Genomic DNA, 18,178 nt, shown 5'->3' with positions numbered 1-18,178 from the left:
TAGTCTGAAGCACCTACTATATCTGCAGGCATATGTACCTGGCTGTTCCCAAGTACACTGTAGCAATTGTGGTAAATACTCAGAATCTCAAGAGTCACAAATAAATAAGATTAATTGATCTTCTGTGTTTTGCTAAAACTGCTCGCTTTTTAGTTTATCTGTTAGAAATGCAGAGTAGCAAATCGAGTAACACTGTGAAGAAGCCATTGGAAAGCAATGGTTGCTGTTCACGTGCGAAGAATAGGTTGGCGGAGTAACTGTAAAATGCAGCAGGAAAAAAACGTCGTGAAGCTATTCTGAACCACAGTTAAGGCTTAATACTTTGGGGGACAGACTTGTTTTGCATGATTTTCCTGTTTCTTTTTACTCCAGATTGATCTGCAGACATTCCTTACTCTTACTGATCAAGATTTGAAAGAGTTAGGGATTACCACTTTTGGTGCCAGAAGAAAAATGCTGCTTGCAATCTCAGGTAAATAACACAGATCATCATCATTTGTTGATTTTAAGTATTGTTTGTATTCTTCTCGCTTGAGTTGTGTGTTCATAGTTGACGAAGGATCTTGGAAAGACTGAGAAGTAAGAATCTAGTCCACAGAGGTCATGTTGGCTTGCCCCTCATCAGAAGGCACTTTGAAACCAGGCTTTGTAGAGCTTTCACATTACTGAATAAGATTTCAGTTGCATAGTCCTGTGTCCCCTTGTAAAGTTGGTGCTTGGTAGAAAGTTTGTTTCACAGCAGATTGCGAGCTTTGGTTTATGCCGTAAAACTGTGGGTCCTAGAAGCTCTGGGATTACAGGCTCTGCAGAGTCTGAACAGCACTACACACCGGTCGGAACTGGCATTTTCAGGCTTTTGGTTCCCTGTCCTCCACTTTATTGATTAGCAGAGCAGTTGTCCTACAGGGAAAAACTGCCTGGGTTTGGGGGACTTCAGTTTGGTTTGCTTTTTTGTTTGGGGTGTTTTTTCAAGGCCAGTTGTTTCTGCAAAATGTATAGGTTTGAGAAGAAACACACAACTCTCATTTGGAATTTTTCCAACCCACTTGAAAAGGTTGTCTTGTAGTCTACATGCAGAAAGATGAAGGCCAAATACAATTTCTTGCAATGTCTTGTGGTATATAATGCCAAACTAGATTTTTTCTAATTGTAATAAATAGTATGAGATTTCATACTACATTGTCTAGGCAATGAATCTGTATCAGAGGAAGAGCTTTCTTCAGACGCTTTATTGTAACAGGAGATTATTCTTCTCCCGATTGCATCTCTCCTACTGATGCCATTAGTGAATGCTTTCTATGAATTTAAAACAGTGGCATAAAAAGGGTAAAAATGCAATGTACTTGGTTCAGTAGCAGACATGAAAATCTGTGTAATCTTTCAATGAATTTGTATCTATCACGGAGTTTGTTTATAAGAATAAAAATGTGGGGAAAGGCAAAACATTTTGGATGAGTATTTGCTAATACAAGCTTAGCATGTATGTTTGAATAAGAGGTAAGCATCTGGTTTTTTCTAAAAGTCCTTACTAAAATATTGCTACAGTGTTGTGTTTAAAATAAAGAATTGTGCATTGAGAAATTGTCAAGTTGCTAATAAGGTTTTCTATCATCTCAGTTTACGTTGCATGCTGTGCTGCAGCCGTATGTTCCGTGTGCGCGTACCTTCAGGAAGATTGCAGCCTTTCAATTATTATAACAGAACTTTTTTAAAGTGTTTCAGCTGTGTCAATTTGATATAAGTCAATATTGCAAAATACTTCCTACTCCACACTGTATCAGTGCCAATGAAGAATTGCACCAGAGATGCCTGCATCCCAAGCAACCTCTATGAGCCTTAACCTGGCACTCTTACTGTTGAAGGCTAAATTGAACAAGTACCTCAGACATCTTCAGTTCCTACCATTCTGTCTAAAATATTCTGTTTGCTTAAATAGAAGTTTTGCTTTTGGTTTAGATCAAAATATTAACATTGATTTCTGATGAGATTTTTATTTTGTGTGTGTGTGTGACCTCTATAGAACTGAATAAAAACCGAAGAAAGCTCTTTGACCCATCAAACATACGTGCCTCATTCCTGGAAGGGGGAGCGAGCGGAAGACTGCCGCGTCAGTATCATTCGGACATTGCTAGTGTCAGCGGTCGCTGGTAGCAGTAAGTTGTGGCTCAGCAAGTCAGCTGTAAAGATGGACATGGCAATCCTGTGGACAGCCTTCACTGCACACCACCCTCTGCACTTTGGGAGTTTGGGTGTCAAGGACCAAAGCATTTTGTCTGCACAATACTGTGCCAAAAACAAGAGAAAACACATTTTGTCTGTTGTCTTTCAAAACACCAAATGTGGGTTACGTTTTACTTGTGTAGATTGGACAGAATTTGCAATAATAATAATAATATAGGGTTCTTTGTTTAGTATTTTATTACCTATAACTATAATGTATGCACTGAATTTTTACTTTGTTGAATGAAGGAAGAATGAAGAGCTGGGATGCCAGAGAGCATAGATTTTTGGTTTTATCAAGACGGATTTTTCTGGTACTGCTTAAAATAATTATTGAGGTCTTTCTGCACTTTACGTGTTCTGATTTCTTGTCCTGTGGAAATTTACTTCTCTCTTTCATTTCCATATCAATTTTTATATTGGCACTAATCAAATTTTTTTTTCAGGTGTTCCTGCATTAAGTCACATCTCACTATAATGGTACTAGAAACTGGTTCTTACGCAGATTTTCCCCTCTCTCTGTCTCCCTAGTAGTTTTCCGAAGAGATTGTTCCCAAATCAAGCCACTTGGTAGTGGACCAGTCCTATTACACTCTTATGAAGCAGTCTAATGCTGCTTGCAGTAATGCTCACTCACTGTAACTGATGCAATGAAAGACCAAAATGGACCTTGCAATATTAACCCTTTGCAGTCATCGTATTTAACTGCTGCCTGTTATGCTAAAACTGTTTTTAATGGTTGTCTCAAAGCAAAGGGCGATTTTTTTTAGTACCCTGCCACTAAAGGACACTTATTTATATCAGACTTTTATTTTTAGATTCTATACACCTACAATACGTAACAGATTAAACTGATCTACTGCAGATTTATGGTAGAGAATGAAAGGCATTCATCAAACTAGAGCTCTGGGCTGTCAGTTTGATTAAACAGACAACTAATCTAATTTGACAAGACAGCACTGTTGCCATTTAATAAATGACGCATATTACTTAACATGACTATGCATGCAGCAATTAGGCAACCTACATAAAATAGGTGTAATAGCATCTGTTTTGTTCAATCTAGATTTGTAATTGTCAGCTGCAGAAGTCTTTAAAACGCTGGAGATGAACTATTTCTGAAACAAGTTATGTTCAACAGAAAGAGTCCATATTGTAAGTGGCTAGAGCTAACTATTGCATTCTTATACTGTGAAAGTCCAAATAATTTGGCAATATTACTCCTCTGTCTTTACAGATGTCTTGTTATGGGTTTATGAAGGGTTCTGATGTAATGAAGGAATTCATAAAGTGCCTCTTTCTGCAATGCAATATGAAGTTGCCAAGCATTAATTTGTTGAAAAGCATTCCCATAAGAAATATTGTGAATTACCTCTACTGTAATGTATTATTTATGTTCAGCGTACAAGCCTTTTGAGATGGACATAAACCACTGTCAAGTGCTCTTAACAGAAGGCATTAGAATAACATTTACAGTAGTTGGTTTTTATGCAAAAATGGGTGAGAAATAGTTTTGACACTTTCCGTGGATAATTCTTTCTTTTAAGGTGAGAATACAAAATGATGTCTAGAGAAGTTTGCACACACAAAGGGAATTTAAAGAAACTATTACTTGAGGGCATAGATGATCAAGCAATAATATAAAGTCATGTTGTGGTTAGCAAAAAATAACTGCTCAGTACTCATTTCAGCCATATCTACTTAATGGTGTATAGCTGAGTGACTTCCCCATAGATCCAGTAGCAGTTAGCTTCCTCCGTTGTAAAATTGTGCTGGAGATCTGAATGGGTAGAACTGCATCTTGTACGCACGCAGTTGTTCACATCAAAGTTACTGTGCTCAAATGCCAGAAGTCAGTGTCCACATATCTGAGAGATTTGTGTGTATGTGTGTTACACGGGCAAGAGCAACTTCCTGGAAACCCTCATGAAAGCCACAACTCCTAATTCTAAAACTATTTACACTTGTCCTTAACTTCAAGCACGTAGATAGTTCCATTCACAGGGACTCCCTGTGTGCTTACAGATAAGCTGTCATTTAAATGTTTGCGTTTGCAAGACCGGTGTTTGCAAATCAAATTGTATTCAGACATGTTAATTTTATGAAACTTTTTTAATTAAAATAAATATTCAGCAACACATTGTACAGAAGTTTCTGCAACCCCTTCTTGCTTATTTTGCCTAAACTTAAAAGCATCAAAAAAACCTTTACATGCCTAGATTTCTAGTCTTTTGAAAGTACATATGATATATCTAGACAGTACTATACTCAGAAACTGGTTTTATTACAGTGTTAAGTTGATGTGGTCTTTTGCTGAGCAGTGCTTTATACCATCCACACAGAAGTGAAGAATTTCCCATTAACAACATTGGTTTTCAATAGGGCTTCACAAAAAAAAAAGAGAACACACTGGAAGAAAAAAATTTCTCACTTATTTTGATTCCACAAAGGGAATATGACAGTGTACCGTATTGTTAGTGTTATATTATGCACAAATATTTGACTTGCTACATAAAAATGTTAGTTTTAAATCTGTGCCTTAATAGTGACCAGTTATCTGTAAATATAGAGCAGATACAGATTGTATTTTTGTGGGTTGTGTCCTTTTAGTGATTTTTCTTTTTTAAATAAAAGATGAAATTAAAACATTAAAAATGGGAATTTTCAAAACTAATCAATGTTGCATAAAATAAATTTATATAACTCCCTTGTATTCTGATTGGTTAATGAAGTATTTTTTATATAGATCCAGTTCCAGGGATGCTTGCTTGTTAATAAAATACAAAAAGCAGTATTTTACATAATTGCAGCATGTTTCTTTCACATGCTAATGCTCCGTGTGTTTCACTGTTCTCTTTGTATCACATACAGTGTGTTTGTCTGGCTTGTAAATGAGAATGGTTGGGGGTTGGGTTTGGGTTTTTTTTTTTTTTTTTTTGTTTTTTTTTTTTGAGATACCTCTCCTTAAAAATGAATACGAAAGGAGTTAAGTTGTCTCAGGTTCAATGCATGTCTAGTGGTCTGGCTTAGATGAGTTTCATTCTTTGGGCTCCCCATTTTAATGGGGCTCCCCATTTTAATGGCCATATAGGTGTTGGTGTGGTTAGCAGCACAGTTGTATGTACTCCTTCAAGATGGCCATTATACTATCCCTTCCAATGCAGAAGTGAAAAAAAACAATAGGGATGCCTTACTTGGGATGCTGGCCACGCAACCAGTCAGAATCTAGTGAGAGACATAGCTTTTGCACTGAGGTAATATGTACATAACGTTACATCAGTCTTGTCTGTTTGCTTGACATGTAGTGATACAAGTTTAATATATCTTTCTTCACTCAGTGCATTCAGGCATTTCGTTATTCCAGCCCAATGTGTTTTCTTTAACTAGTTTGTACACACAGGTCTCCACTTAATTTACGGTATTCCAGGCTCACTGACCTTTTAAAAATCTGTGAGTGATTTTTCTGAATACCTGCTGGTAATTGCAGATGTGGGAACACGTCTGGGAAGGGGAGAAATCAACAAATGCTTCCGTTGAGGACAACAGCAGGGCATGGTGCCGAGTACCAACTCACAAGGCGTTGACATAAACTGTGGAAGTTGCATAGGCAGGTGGGCTTGCAAATTGTGCAGTGTTTCTGATGTCTGAGCAATAGTGAACTACAGAGGTCCTAAAACAAGATGATTTCCTTTGTGGACCATTTATTTGGGAATATTGCATCTAATGGATGGAGTGTCAGAGCTAGATGGCCACGCTCCTTGCGGTGCCAGCAGTGTTCCCAGCAGCTGGCACGGCACAGACAGGATTGCTCCCTGAACAAAGAGGCTTCACCATCCCGATGCTCATCACCTCTCTCTGCTATCAGTCAGAAGAGCAAAACTGGTGATTTCCAGTCTGAAGAGGAAGATATCATCTAAGAAATGTTGCCAAGGCACAAGAGAAAAGGGGTGGATTCTCCAAGCTGCGTAGAGGTTAACAGCAAGACAACTCCTTGCTGTTTGACCCCACTCCAATCAAACGCTGGATGGAGAAGGCCTATCTTTCCAAAGCCTTGGAAAACGTGGTTACAAAAGGTGTATGAGTACTGTTGCAGGCTGGTCAGGAAAGGTGTGGTAGGCAAGGATATTCAAAAATTTGTGCTTATATGTGAAGTAAGCTAAAAAGTATTTGAATTCCAGACAAGTCTGGACACTGCTGGAGCTACCTTTTATACCTGAAGAACCGGCTTGCTTTGTGTCACAGACATCTGAGCAAAAGAAAGGTTTGGCTTTTGTTTGGAGTTGCTGCAAAGTTCTTGAGGATTTGAGAAGATGGAAAAGAGAATGGACGTCTAGAAACTTTTGCAATATGCATCATTGATGTCTACAGTATTTTCAACAGCTTCTTTGAAAGTGGAGAACTGTAAAGACATGTAAGCATCTAGGGAAATTGTTTACAGAATGCCTGAAACAACTAAATGAGCTCTCATTTTGAATTGGGGGTAGTTGTGAGTGAGGAAAGCCTGAAAGCACCACACAATAAACTCATGCTTTTGGTATAAATTTCCTTTAGTTTTCTACAGATACTGTCTACTGGCATTTCTATATCTGAAAACTAAATCTAGAAATTACAAGAGGCGTTTTGATGATGATGTTCTTTAACTTTTGGTCAGCTCTGCAGTGGTCAGGCAGTTGGACTAGATGATCGTTGTAGGTCCCTTCCAGCTGAAACATTCTATACTATAAATCAAACTAAAGTCGCAGAATATTTGCCGTATTTTAATATTGACACAACTAGTAGGAGCTAATGGTTGTTAATTAGATTATTTTTTCCTCTGACTTTGAAGTATACAATTAAAGAACAGACTGAAATGTTAACAAACTACTTACTGTAGTAAGGTTTAATAGCAAAAGAACCATAAGGAAAAGCAAAAATAATTGGCTTGTAACTTCTCATCAAAAAACAAGTTTTCAGCCATGAAGGAAAAAATTGTTTGCAAACACTCAAGTTGTTCATTGTTTTTTTTTTTTAATAAATAGTCCAGAAAATACCCCCAAATTCTTGTATTTACATGTGAATATATTTACAGTGTATTGTTTTGTTATTCCCAGTACTCTTTAGAATATCTTAAGCTATGATTGCAAGAAATATTCTATGAATTTCTTTTGACATTGAATTGAATCAGAGTAGATATGAATTATGTTGGGAAACGAAGATACTTGGTTATGAAGATGCAGAAACTTATGCATTAGTCAAAGCATCATCTAGTGTCAAGTTTCCGCACTCTTCTGAGGAGTAAGATTTAGGCAATATTTGCTCTACGGAGAAATGCAGAATGATTCCAGATGTTTGATGAAAATATGAAGATGAATACATTGTGATGGAAATTACCTAGTTTGTGCCAAAACTGTGTTGCAACTTCATGGAAACTAACAGATGGAAAGAGCAAAACATAATATGAGAAAAAGAACCAATTATATAATGAAGTAAAAATTTATCACTTCTAACAAGGGGTGATGAATGTTTTAAGAAATAGCGTTGCCGCTAATGTTATACCCTAGGACCATGAATTTATGTGGATGTGTTAGACTTGCTATGATAAAAATTAGTTTGTCATCTGTGAAGGACAGAAGATTTGAAGATGCCAGAAATGCACATGGCACCAGCTTATGGTTCCCAAAATTAAACACATCCATGGAAAATGCAATCTCCTTCTGTATATAGACCACATAGAAAAGAATTGGAAAAGTTGTGAGATTTTGGGGGGAAGGATAACATAAGAGACCTTCAGCAGACAGCAGATCTTGCTGTGTGTGATGTGAATATACTAAGGGAAAAGGAAGATAGAACCCAAGAATGAATCAACTTTTAAAGCAAGAGAAAGTTGAAGTTTGGATAAAACAAAACATTCACAACTTTTTTCTCTAGCAGGAGTTTTTCCACCATGCAGCAGAACAGGTTTTGGTTTCTCAAAAGTAAGCCTCTATCTATGCCTAAACTCACCTCAATGTGAAGCTGCTGTTGCATGGTACTAAAAAGATCCGTACTCGGAAATAGCTTGAATTCAGCACTGGACGCTTAGCAATGACAGTTCAGTACTAAAAATGCTGATCCTTTTGGTACTGAAAGATACTTTTTTATGTAGTCCAGCATCTAGGAATCAGTACAAAAGGACAAACAAAGCTAACGTGGTAAGCGAGGCTAAATCACTGACAGATTTGAATCTTGCTTGGAAACTGGATGGGAGACAACAAGCTAACTAATCTCTATGGGCCAATAGATATTTTTGTACAGCTATATTAAAATTATCTTTGTCCCAGCAGTGTTTTTCCTTGCACCAAACAGTGACAGTAGCCAGCAAGCTGGAATGCTGAAGGCATCTGTCATGTAGGAAGGTTCCTCCTGAGCATGCCTCCAGCACTGGTTTATCTTCCATCTTCACTGAAAGTGGTTGCAGATGCTCCACTGTTGACTCAGTGCTTTCTTTCCATTATGCTTTTGGACTCCAAATGTAAGAAAGGGCTAGTTTTTAAGTTTTACATGCAGCTTCATGAGCTTTTTGCTTGCACAAGCACAACGTTCACTTGTGGAGAGTATCCAGAACCGCTAGTGTGGATGAGGGCTTTGAAGGATATTTTTGAAGAGATTTAGAAGCCATGACTGGAGACTGGAAATAACACTTCTGGCACTGCTGCCTTTCTTGGCTGCTGGTGGTGTCTGCTCACCTCTCCTAGATCTTGGCTCTCCCATACTTGGCTCTGGTTTCTGCTCTCTTCTGGTGAGCAGTCAAGTTTCAAATAAATACTATTGGGAAGTTTCAAAGCGTTTTAAATTTTCAGCAGACTTGTGTTTCCTTTTCTTTTTGTGTTGGACTTGAAAACTACAGCAGTGAAGGTACAGACGCTAATGGTCATCATTGGCCAGCGTGAGGAATGAAATTCGTAAGCGCAACATAAACAGTACATTGTGATTACAAGGGCAGTTTAGATGAGGGCATAATTTCTTCAAGATGGGCAGTTGTTCATGAAGAATAGGTAAAGGAAGAACTCACTAATAGTTTGGTTTATTTTTTTGTGTGCATTCATAGAAAGGAATATCTGTCCTTTTGCATGGTGTTCATATTACAGTTTAAAAGTGATTATGCAAAGTGACTCCACAGGGCGCTTCTTGTAACCAATAATAAATATGTAATTATTCATAGACAGAAGGATTCTTTAATGTCTGCCCCTTTCCTCTTTAACATTAGTTATTGGAGTACAACAGCACATTTCTTCCTTGTTTCCCAGGTCTGTAATATTTCTGCTGAGGCCAATAGCCAATGCATCAGTGTTCATCGGTTGCGTATTAATATGTAATTATTCTCTGTCCTGGAGCTGCTGCAGAGCCAAGATAATGAAACCCCCAAAACAGAATTGCTTACCATCTAGTTCCTCATGCATCTTCTGGCTGTGTAAACGACAATTTCTGGACTGAACAGATACGTTGGTCTGCTGAAAACTTTGAAACCCAGTATTTTCAAGTCCCCTCTCTGCTTAATCATTATGTGATGAATTTGTAAGCTTCAAGGGGTTTTACATCTGGTTCTGCTTGTCAAATCACGTTCAGGTGTTCAAGTTTTTGTGATTATACAGTCTAGGATAAAATGGGCATTAAATCCTATATGAAAATGTATTGTCTTTTCAAGGCTGTACTACAAACTGAATATTGGAGGGTCTTTGTAGCCTTGGTCTACTTGGTTTAAGTGAAATTTTACGGACATTTCAGAATTTGTGTGCATACATAACAACCCAGAATGTTCTGACAATCACTGAGACTCTGTCCCTTCCACCTCCCTTCCCCAAACCAGATAACAGTTCAGTGTTTCATCCTAAAGCATTTTTTTATCTAATTAAGATTTTCCAAGCTCACAAAATTTGGCAGGAGACAAAGAAAGTTCTTTATGGTTCCCAAAGGCAAATAATTTTCTGATAAACATTCTGGTGTGTTTTCATGTGCTGTTCAACATGGGAGGTGTGCGGAAATACCAAAACATGTTGAAAGCTTTTTTGCTTTCCTGTAGCTCTTCACCAGGTCAGCTTTTCCTTTTGCTTGCATCTAGTAAAGTTTTTCTGTGTTTAAGCACAGAAAAGAAATCCACAGTAGAGTGATACTCCCTTCCTCCACGCATGCTGTGATCTTTCCTACATTTTTTGAAAACAAATTCTCCAGACTTCTAGACCTGGTAATATGTTGTAAGAAATGTTTAGCCACTACGTGTTCACCTACTCACAGACGAGAAGCTTGTGCTCCGTGATGAAAAGACTCTGAATTTGTGTACCTAAGGGAACCAGTTTATGCCCACGTTTCATGCTCAAGCATGAAAAGGCAGAACTCCAAGATAGTATAAATTTTCAGGTCTTCCTTTTCCCATAAAAGCTGTCTCTTGCTAAGCTAAGTGTCCGTGAAAGTAGAGTTCTTTCAATTCCTGTTAAATGAGGTGGACTGCCCCTGTTAGGTAGTTGTTTGTCAAAACAAGTGTTATGGTCTATCTCCCAGCAGCTACTCAAGCCTGCATAAAAGTGAGTTTTACTCCACAGGGAACCGTAACCGAAACCAACAGTGGCAAATGCTTCCTTAATGATATATTTTGCTTTTGCAGCATTCACAACTTCCATTACATAACATCCTAATGAAGAACTCTTCCAGCACAATTTTCTTCTTATTTGCAAGGTATAATATTGCCATGTTAGAAACAAAGTGAGGAGTTGGATGGTCAAAGATTAGCATGAACAGCTCTTAGGAAAACTGCGGGTGAAAGTGCCTGTATTTAACTTCGGGAAGAGTTGCTGCAACAGGTCTTGAAGGAACATAAAATACTGCAAACCTTTGCTTTGCTGTTGCTTATTAGCTGGAGTGGTAATGTTTAGCGGGGGAAAACAACCATGCGGTGCACTGTGCATTTTCAGGAGCTTTGTCTATTTTATTTTTCTATGAAAACGCGTAAAAGGAGCATCTGCGTGGAAGCTTTTAAGAAACATCACCAAATCACTGCTCTGAAGAGAGAGAGGTAATGGTTCATTAATGTTTTTAGTATTTCATCATTAAGTACTGAGCGTATTTTTGATAAACGTGGGCTCATACTTCTACTGAGAAAGTGTTTGAAAGTTTTCAATTAAGTACAGCAACAACAAACCAACAAACACCTACACTCTCTTTTCAAGGATTTGCCAGTCTTTAGCAGGTGTTTGAATGGGCAGTTTCCCTTCTAAGTAAAAAGTCTTAACTTTACTTCAAATCTAGATTAAGTCAGAATCTATTTCCAGCCACTTCTTGACATTTGTCAGATAAATGAAATCATCATACTTCAACTTTCCACAAGGAGATACTTAGGTTGCAATAAAGTCATGCTTTGATTTTTATCCCTCGAAGTTAGCTAGAGTTCCACATACCTTTTACCAAAGGTTTTTGGATGTCTGTAACCCATTCTCCATCCTTTTAGTGCTCTTTAGTTCTTCAGCTTCCCTTCTGAAACAGGAGCACCAGGCATGGACAGGTTATTACTGCTGCAGCACCTAAGGCAACAGCAATACTCCAGTTTGACGGTGGCACAGGGATAGTTGATCCTAGATTTGGTGTGCTCCCTTCCAGCCCTCAAATATTCTGAACACTGAGCTTGACTGAAAACTGGAATATAGTCTCCCACCTTTTTTTTTTTTTTTCTTTTTTTTTCTTTTTCTCTGAGCATTGCCTAGGGAGCAGGCAGTGGGGGCTCAACAAGAGTCAGGGCCCCAGAGCACCGGCCTGTGCAGGCAGAAGCAAAAACAGAAGCTGCTTTTCAGAAGACATTTGGCCACCTCTGAGCACACCTTTGCTATTTAGTTGTTCAGGAGCCAGGTGAGCTCTCCCCCCAGCATCATCGGGGAGCTCCTGGGCAGCTGACTTACCTCAGCATTCACTCTGTTCAGTGCTTCCAAATACTCTGTCCAGGTCACCATCCCAAGCTGGGTATCTCGCAGGACACTACAGGTTTTACTTTAATTGGTACCAAGTGGCCAGGCTGCCCCCCGAGCCCCTGTGGTGGGTCAACTGGCCAGGGTTCTGGTGCCCGCCCAGCTGCTCTCTCACTCACCCACCTCAGCGGCGAAAGGTGAAAAAGCTTGGAGATAAAGGCAGGGATACCCCTTACCGGCTACTGTCACAGATGAAAGCAGCTCAACTGGGGAAAATTAATTTCATTTCTTGACAATTAATGTAGGTTCAGATGATGAGAAACAACAAATTATCCCCACTGCCACCTCTTTTCCCTGTCCCGCCCTCCCTCCTTCTCACCTGACGCCTCAGCCTCTCCCTGCTGCTCCTGGAGGCCGGGTGGTGGTTTCCCGCCTCTCGCCTCCGTCCCCCACAGGGGCCGCCTGAGGGGCTCAGAGGGGCTGGAACCTGCCAGAACCTGCCGGAACTGGCCATGTCCCACACAAGACAGCCCTGGCCTCTCCTCACAGAGACCCTTCAGCCCTGCTGCTGCCCCAAATCCCTCCTTGGCCCGACTGAGCTCCCTCTCCCCAGCGTGGCTCTGGGAGCAGCCCCAGCCAGCTCTGACATGGAAGATTCTGCCACTGCTCGTGGTGTCACCCTCAACCAAAGAGAGATGGCGCCTGTGACTACCTCCGCCCTTCACCTCAGCACCTGCAGGCCAGAGAGCTGAGATCGGTTGTGCTGGTTTAACACACAAAGGTAAGGGTGCCCCAGCTGCAGGGAGCCATTTGGGAGTGATAGTTTTGGTGCACTTGCAGGGGCTATTGGTGAGCCATGCCAGGCCCAGGTGGGGGCCATTGCTGGTGATGAGCTGCCCTGGGTCCAGGTGGGGGCCATTGCTGGTGACGAGCTGCCCCCAGAGCCCTTCCTTCCCCGTGCACTGGCCAGACCAGGGCAGGATGGGGTTTCTCAGTACTGTGGTTTGGGGTTGTGAGCAGTATGTGAAGTGGATACTTTTGTTGGTACAAGCTCCTGCCTGAGTTACCCTGAAATGAAAAATGCTAGCCGTGGCGAGTGGGGAGAGGTGAGGCAAAGCAGGAGGAGCGGTGCACCAGGAGCACCCACAAAGGTAAGTCCTCTCTTTAAATCCTCTAGAAGAAACAAGTTGACTGCAAAGCTGGCTGCGGCACAGCTGGGTCTGGGCAGTGTGTTCCCTTGCTTTGTTGTCTGTTATGTGCGTGATGGAGTGCTTCATAGCAGGGGCTTGGGTCTGCTGTCCCTGTAGATGATGTGCTGGGTTGTCCAAAAAGCCTTTAGTGTCTGGCTGCGTATTAATGCCTATATTTGGACCATAGAAGGGTTGTAGAGGATGCTTTAGTTTCTAAATGTTTGTTTTCCCTTGTTCTAAAATGCTTCTTTGTAGCCAAGTGTATTTTGAATTGCATATCTAGCCTCATTCAGGGCTCTGTTTATCAGGTGTGGGTGTAAATACTTATATCAAATCAAATAGTAGCACCCTGAGGAAGGTCCTCTCTGCTGCTGTGTGCTTGGTCTCCAGCTCTGCGTGCTGCACGGGCAAAGAGAGTGTGTTTCCTTGTATGACGCTGCATGATTTAAAATTGTGTTCCAGTGTGATAAGTTTTGTGATGAATTTAGGTCTTGGCTTTAGGAGAGGATCATGTGTTATTCATACAGGTCAAAAGTCATCCACAGTTTAAAAAAAAAATAATAAATGTTTTTGTCAGAAATGTTTGGGGTAGGCTGAATATATTTGGTTATTTAATATCCATACAAATCTGACCTTACATCTTTATTCCTTAATCTGTGCTGATTTGTTATGTTTGTGCAAATGTAAAAGCAGCCAAAAAGCAGTCATGATTCAAATTAACAATATTTCTAAACATCTGATAAAGGAATAGCTTTCCATTTGGAGTCACCGATGTTTTTGTGAGGCATGGGAGTGAAGGCAATAGCAGATGGCAAAAAAAAACTTCCAGCAACAGGCAGTGTGACATCTAAGCAGAGCTTTCCCAACGCCCCTGCTGCGGCAGCAGATGGAGAGATTGGCAAGTAGCGGGGATGATACTTTTATAGCGCACAGTGCTTCGAAAGACGGGCTTTGCCGGGTGAGCCGGGGTTGGCAGGGCTGAGCAGTGCTGCAGCAGCCAGGGCTGAGGGAGGAGTAACAAGCGCTAAGAAAGGGCATGCCAAAAGCACCGCAAAAATGTAGCAAAACTCCTAATGGTGTTTTGAAGTTTTCCTTGCTTTTGACCTTTTATGACTCTTTTTCAAGGCAAAAGATCAGAACTGTGGCTTTCCATCAACCTGTGCGCACACATACACAGAGAAAGGCTTTTCAGCATTTTGTAAACCTCTGCAAAGCATTTGGATGCTTCAAAACCTGCCTGTTGTTTCTGGGACAAATCTAACTTAAATATCTGAGCGCATCGTGCAGATAACTGCTGTTATCAGCACTTGCTATTAGAAGTGTTTTAAAGTAATGTTTAACTGTGCTAGAAAATGAACCTACCTTCTGCTACAACTTTGATTTTTCAGAGCTGTTGGAAAATCAATTTTATGAAAGCTTCTAGATTAGTTCTTAATTTACATTATGTGTTTCCTACCACATTATGTTTTCTTGCAACTTATTTTCATTTAACCTATCTAAAATGATAAAATTTTACCATCTCTTTATAATCAATCTCTGTAGAACTGATATTTAGAACTGTGGTTTCAGTGGTCAGCATGTAAATGTCTTCACTCTTGGGGCTTGTGTTGACTAGGTTGTTATTCTTAGGGGCTTTAAGATGATATCCTGATCTACCTGAAGATGTCCCTGCTTGTTGCGGTGGGGTTGGACTAGGTGACATTTAAAGGTCCCTTCCAAACCAAACCATTCTCTGATATCCTTGATGACTAAGAAGCACAACGTAAAAGACTCCCAAATAAATTAATTTAAAAATTGAGAGTTTTTCCAGGTTGTTGATTGATTGTATTGCTGAATAATTAGCTTGTTTCATTGGAAACCATTTACAGCATTTTCCTCTCTGTTTTTCAAGCTTTGCTATCAGGTTGTGGAAATCAGTGTTTCTTCAGGTAGTTATGGGTTTGGCAGTTCGAACAGATGTGAATCTCCTAATGTAGCTGTGGAGAAGCATGCTGGGACTTCGCGGTTGCTCTGGTATGGTGCCATGAGAAGAAGTGCACATCCACTGCGCTGTTAGACTGGTAAATGGGAGGCTAAAGAGTTTCTGGTGTCGAAGAGGAGCACAAGGATGGTTGCAGCTCAAATTTAGGTCAGCAGCAATAGAAGAAACCTCCCTGTGAGTGTCGTCAATTAATCACTGAGGTGAAAGATTTTTCTTTCTTTGCATGTGAAGTTACAGTAGGTTAAAATTACACTCAGCGGGTTGTTAGCACAATAAGCTTATATCTAGCTGAAGCTTTGTCTGAGGACAGTGACCTGTGAATTGTGTTCTGAAATCTGCCACTGAGCTTTGAGGTGCCCAGAGGCACCGTCTGGACTCGTCAGGAATTGTGAAGCAGCTGTATTTCATAACAGGCTGGAAACGCGCCGGGTAATAACCTCACAAAACAGCATCATTCTGGCTGAAATGATAAACTTCATTAGCTCAATATAGCTACGTGTACTAAAGAATTTAAAATATACTTTTTATGAGATCACATGAAAACATCGCATGCTTACAGGCCTTATAACTAGTAAAGTCTGAGGAAAATTACCCAGTGCTCATTAAACTTCCATCCTTTGAATTCTGTAGTCAACACCACTGATGTACTTTGGCTATTACTCTCATTTTCTTCTTTTTGGTTAAAAAGTAAGTTAAACGCTTTTGTAGTTTAGTTGTTTCAATACTAAATACCTCTATTTAATACGTTTTGTGGAATTGCAGTATTCTGCAGAATTCTGCTTCTTGTTTTTTTTTTTTTAATTTGCGCATATGATTTATGTAAGTTCAGGAAGGCAGGTAGATTGAGATGAGGTTAGGAACCCAATGACTAATGCTTTATTTCTGTGAGTGTTGTATTCTAAATAACTTTAGCTTTTGGGAAGCTGCTTTTTGAGAGGGAGTTGGTGGTGATGATGGTGTTCTGAATATATTTATCCCCACTCTTTTCAGTGGTTAATATTGAATCAAATGTAGTACTGTAAGTGAGAGATTTAGTGCATCTCCTGTTGTTTGCACAAAAGCTTAAGGTAGATTAAGTGTTTTGGCAAAATCTGATTGCAGGAGTTAAGCATCTGTGGGTTGTTTGGGGTTTTTTAAACCATAAAGGTATTTTCTGCATGCATCTGTGAATGTGGGATTTTAGTGCAGGTTTCCACAACATGCTACTCTGTCTTTTTTTTTTAAATCGGGATATTAACTGATGTCTCATCTTTAGAGCTCTTGAAGTTTGTAGAGAGGAAGATCTTCCTGGTAATAAATGAGAAACATATTTGTGCTCCCCAAGCAATAGAAAGAGGAGAGGTGAAGCTTTTATAACTGCAGTGTGCTGCAGAAGTACTTCAGCTGCATGTACCAAAAAAATCCACTTTGTAAAGCCCTGCTTGGTCGAAGCAGGCAGTGGCATACCTGGGAAAGGCCACACTGGGGTAGGTCAGGGTCTGTCTGGTCCAGGACTGTGCTGCCAAGAGCTGTGAATAGTCTCTAGGTTTTCCTCTTGGGTTTCAGCAGGTTACTTGGAGGCTTCCACACACAGGGTCAGTTTTCATTTTCATAGTTATATTGAGAACATGGGAAAAAAAAAAAAGGTCCACTGTTTAATTTTCTAAATGTTTTGGGGTTTTTTGTTTTGTTTTCCCTCTGTGTGTGAGGATAACACAGTCTGGATGCCTGCCTGGGGCAGCCCAATCCTTTCTGGGGTGTCCATCTGTCCATCCCTTTCTGCCCACTTTGCAGGTACAGGCAAATTTCCATTGTCGCAACATTAACCTAGTTTCTTCAAACTCTTGACTTCTTAGGATTTTGGGGTTTGTGGTTGGTCTTTTGGGTTTTTTTTCCATGTTTAAAAGTACCAGCCTCATCTCTTGATCTACCCTAATATTGCTCGAGTAAGATACATGGATTAATGTGGTGGGGAGGCAATGTTGTCCACACATTCCTATGTTGCCCACACAGTAAAGAAAAGGGGTGAAACAAACTCTTCAGTGGCTCAGGCCAGGCTCATTCCTTGGTTATACAGGTTGCAACACTCTTCCCCATGAGTGATGCTCTTGTGGTACAATGCTGGGAAAATGTTGTTGTTCATTTAAAAAAAAAAAAAAAAAAAGTTGTTTTTGTTATTAAACTCTACAAGTTTCCTTTCAAGTTCTCCAAGAAATCTCCAGAGCTTCCCCTTCCCAACCAACACTGCCCTTGATTTGCCGTTGACCCCTGTGGGATGAAGTCATCAGAGAAAGTTCTTGTTTTGCTGTATCTGTTTTCCTGCACAGCCTTGTTGCTTTATTAATTTCACCAGAGTAGGCATGTGTTTTAAGTCTGATGACTTGCATTACGTTAGGAAATCCTCCCACAGCACAGACCTTTCTAAACTTTTTTTGTTGACTTACGGGAACAAGATCGTTCCTGTTGTTCCATGCTGGCCTTCGGAAACGGGCTGACATTTGTGTGTGGCAGCCACATGCTCTGGGAGACGGGGACAGCTCGGTCCCCTTCCTGTTTGCAGACTCAAATGAATAACAACAAAATAAAAAGGCTGTTGTGTGTCCTTTCTGTGCTAAAATACATGGCAAGACAGCTTTGAAGAGGCATCACTTTTAATAAAAAAGAGGTGTTTGCAGCCAGAAGGCTCCTGAGAGCCTCGCATGCAAGCATGTAGGGGGTAGGTAGTATGTCTGCGTCTGTCAGCATGCCCGAAAGGATCGGGGCAGGAGCGTCCAGTTGAAAAACAAACAGGCACCAAATTCCCCTCATCTTAATACCCGTCCACCAAAAAAGAAGTTAAAAACTGGGGGGGGGGGGCAAAGTATTTGGCATCTCCCCGAGGAATGCAATAATCCCAAAAG

General features: G+C 40.3%; 1 protein-coding gene across 1 annotated transcript in view; it reads left to right on the top strand.

Annotated features, from left to right (window-relative positions):
* BICC1 (BicC family RNA binding protein 1) overlaps nt 1–2,151 on the top strand; it is a 58,165-nt gene extending 56,014 nt beyond the window's left edge. Inside the window, exons 19-20 of the mRNA XM_009637020.2 lie at nt 373–472; nt 2,021–2,151. Of these exons, the coding sequence (XP_009635315.1) occupies nt 373–472; nt 2,021–2,151 (231 nt within the window). The remainder of the gene's footprint in view (nt 1–372; nt 473–2,020) is intronic.
* Nucleotides 2,152–18,178: the final 16,027 nt, after the last annotated feature.

This window comes from Egretta garzetta, unplaced genomic scaffold (genome assembly GCF_000687185.1).
Source record: "Egretta garzetta isolate BGI_Z169 unplaced genomic scaffold, ASM68718v1 scaffold204, whole genome shotgun sequence".
NCBI lineage: Eukaryota > Metazoa > Chordata > Aves > Pelecaniformes > Ardeidae > Egretta > Egretta garzetta.
The sequence above is the reverse complement of the archived record's forward strand: the minus strand, read 5'-3'. Positions and strand labels throughout refer to the sequence as shown.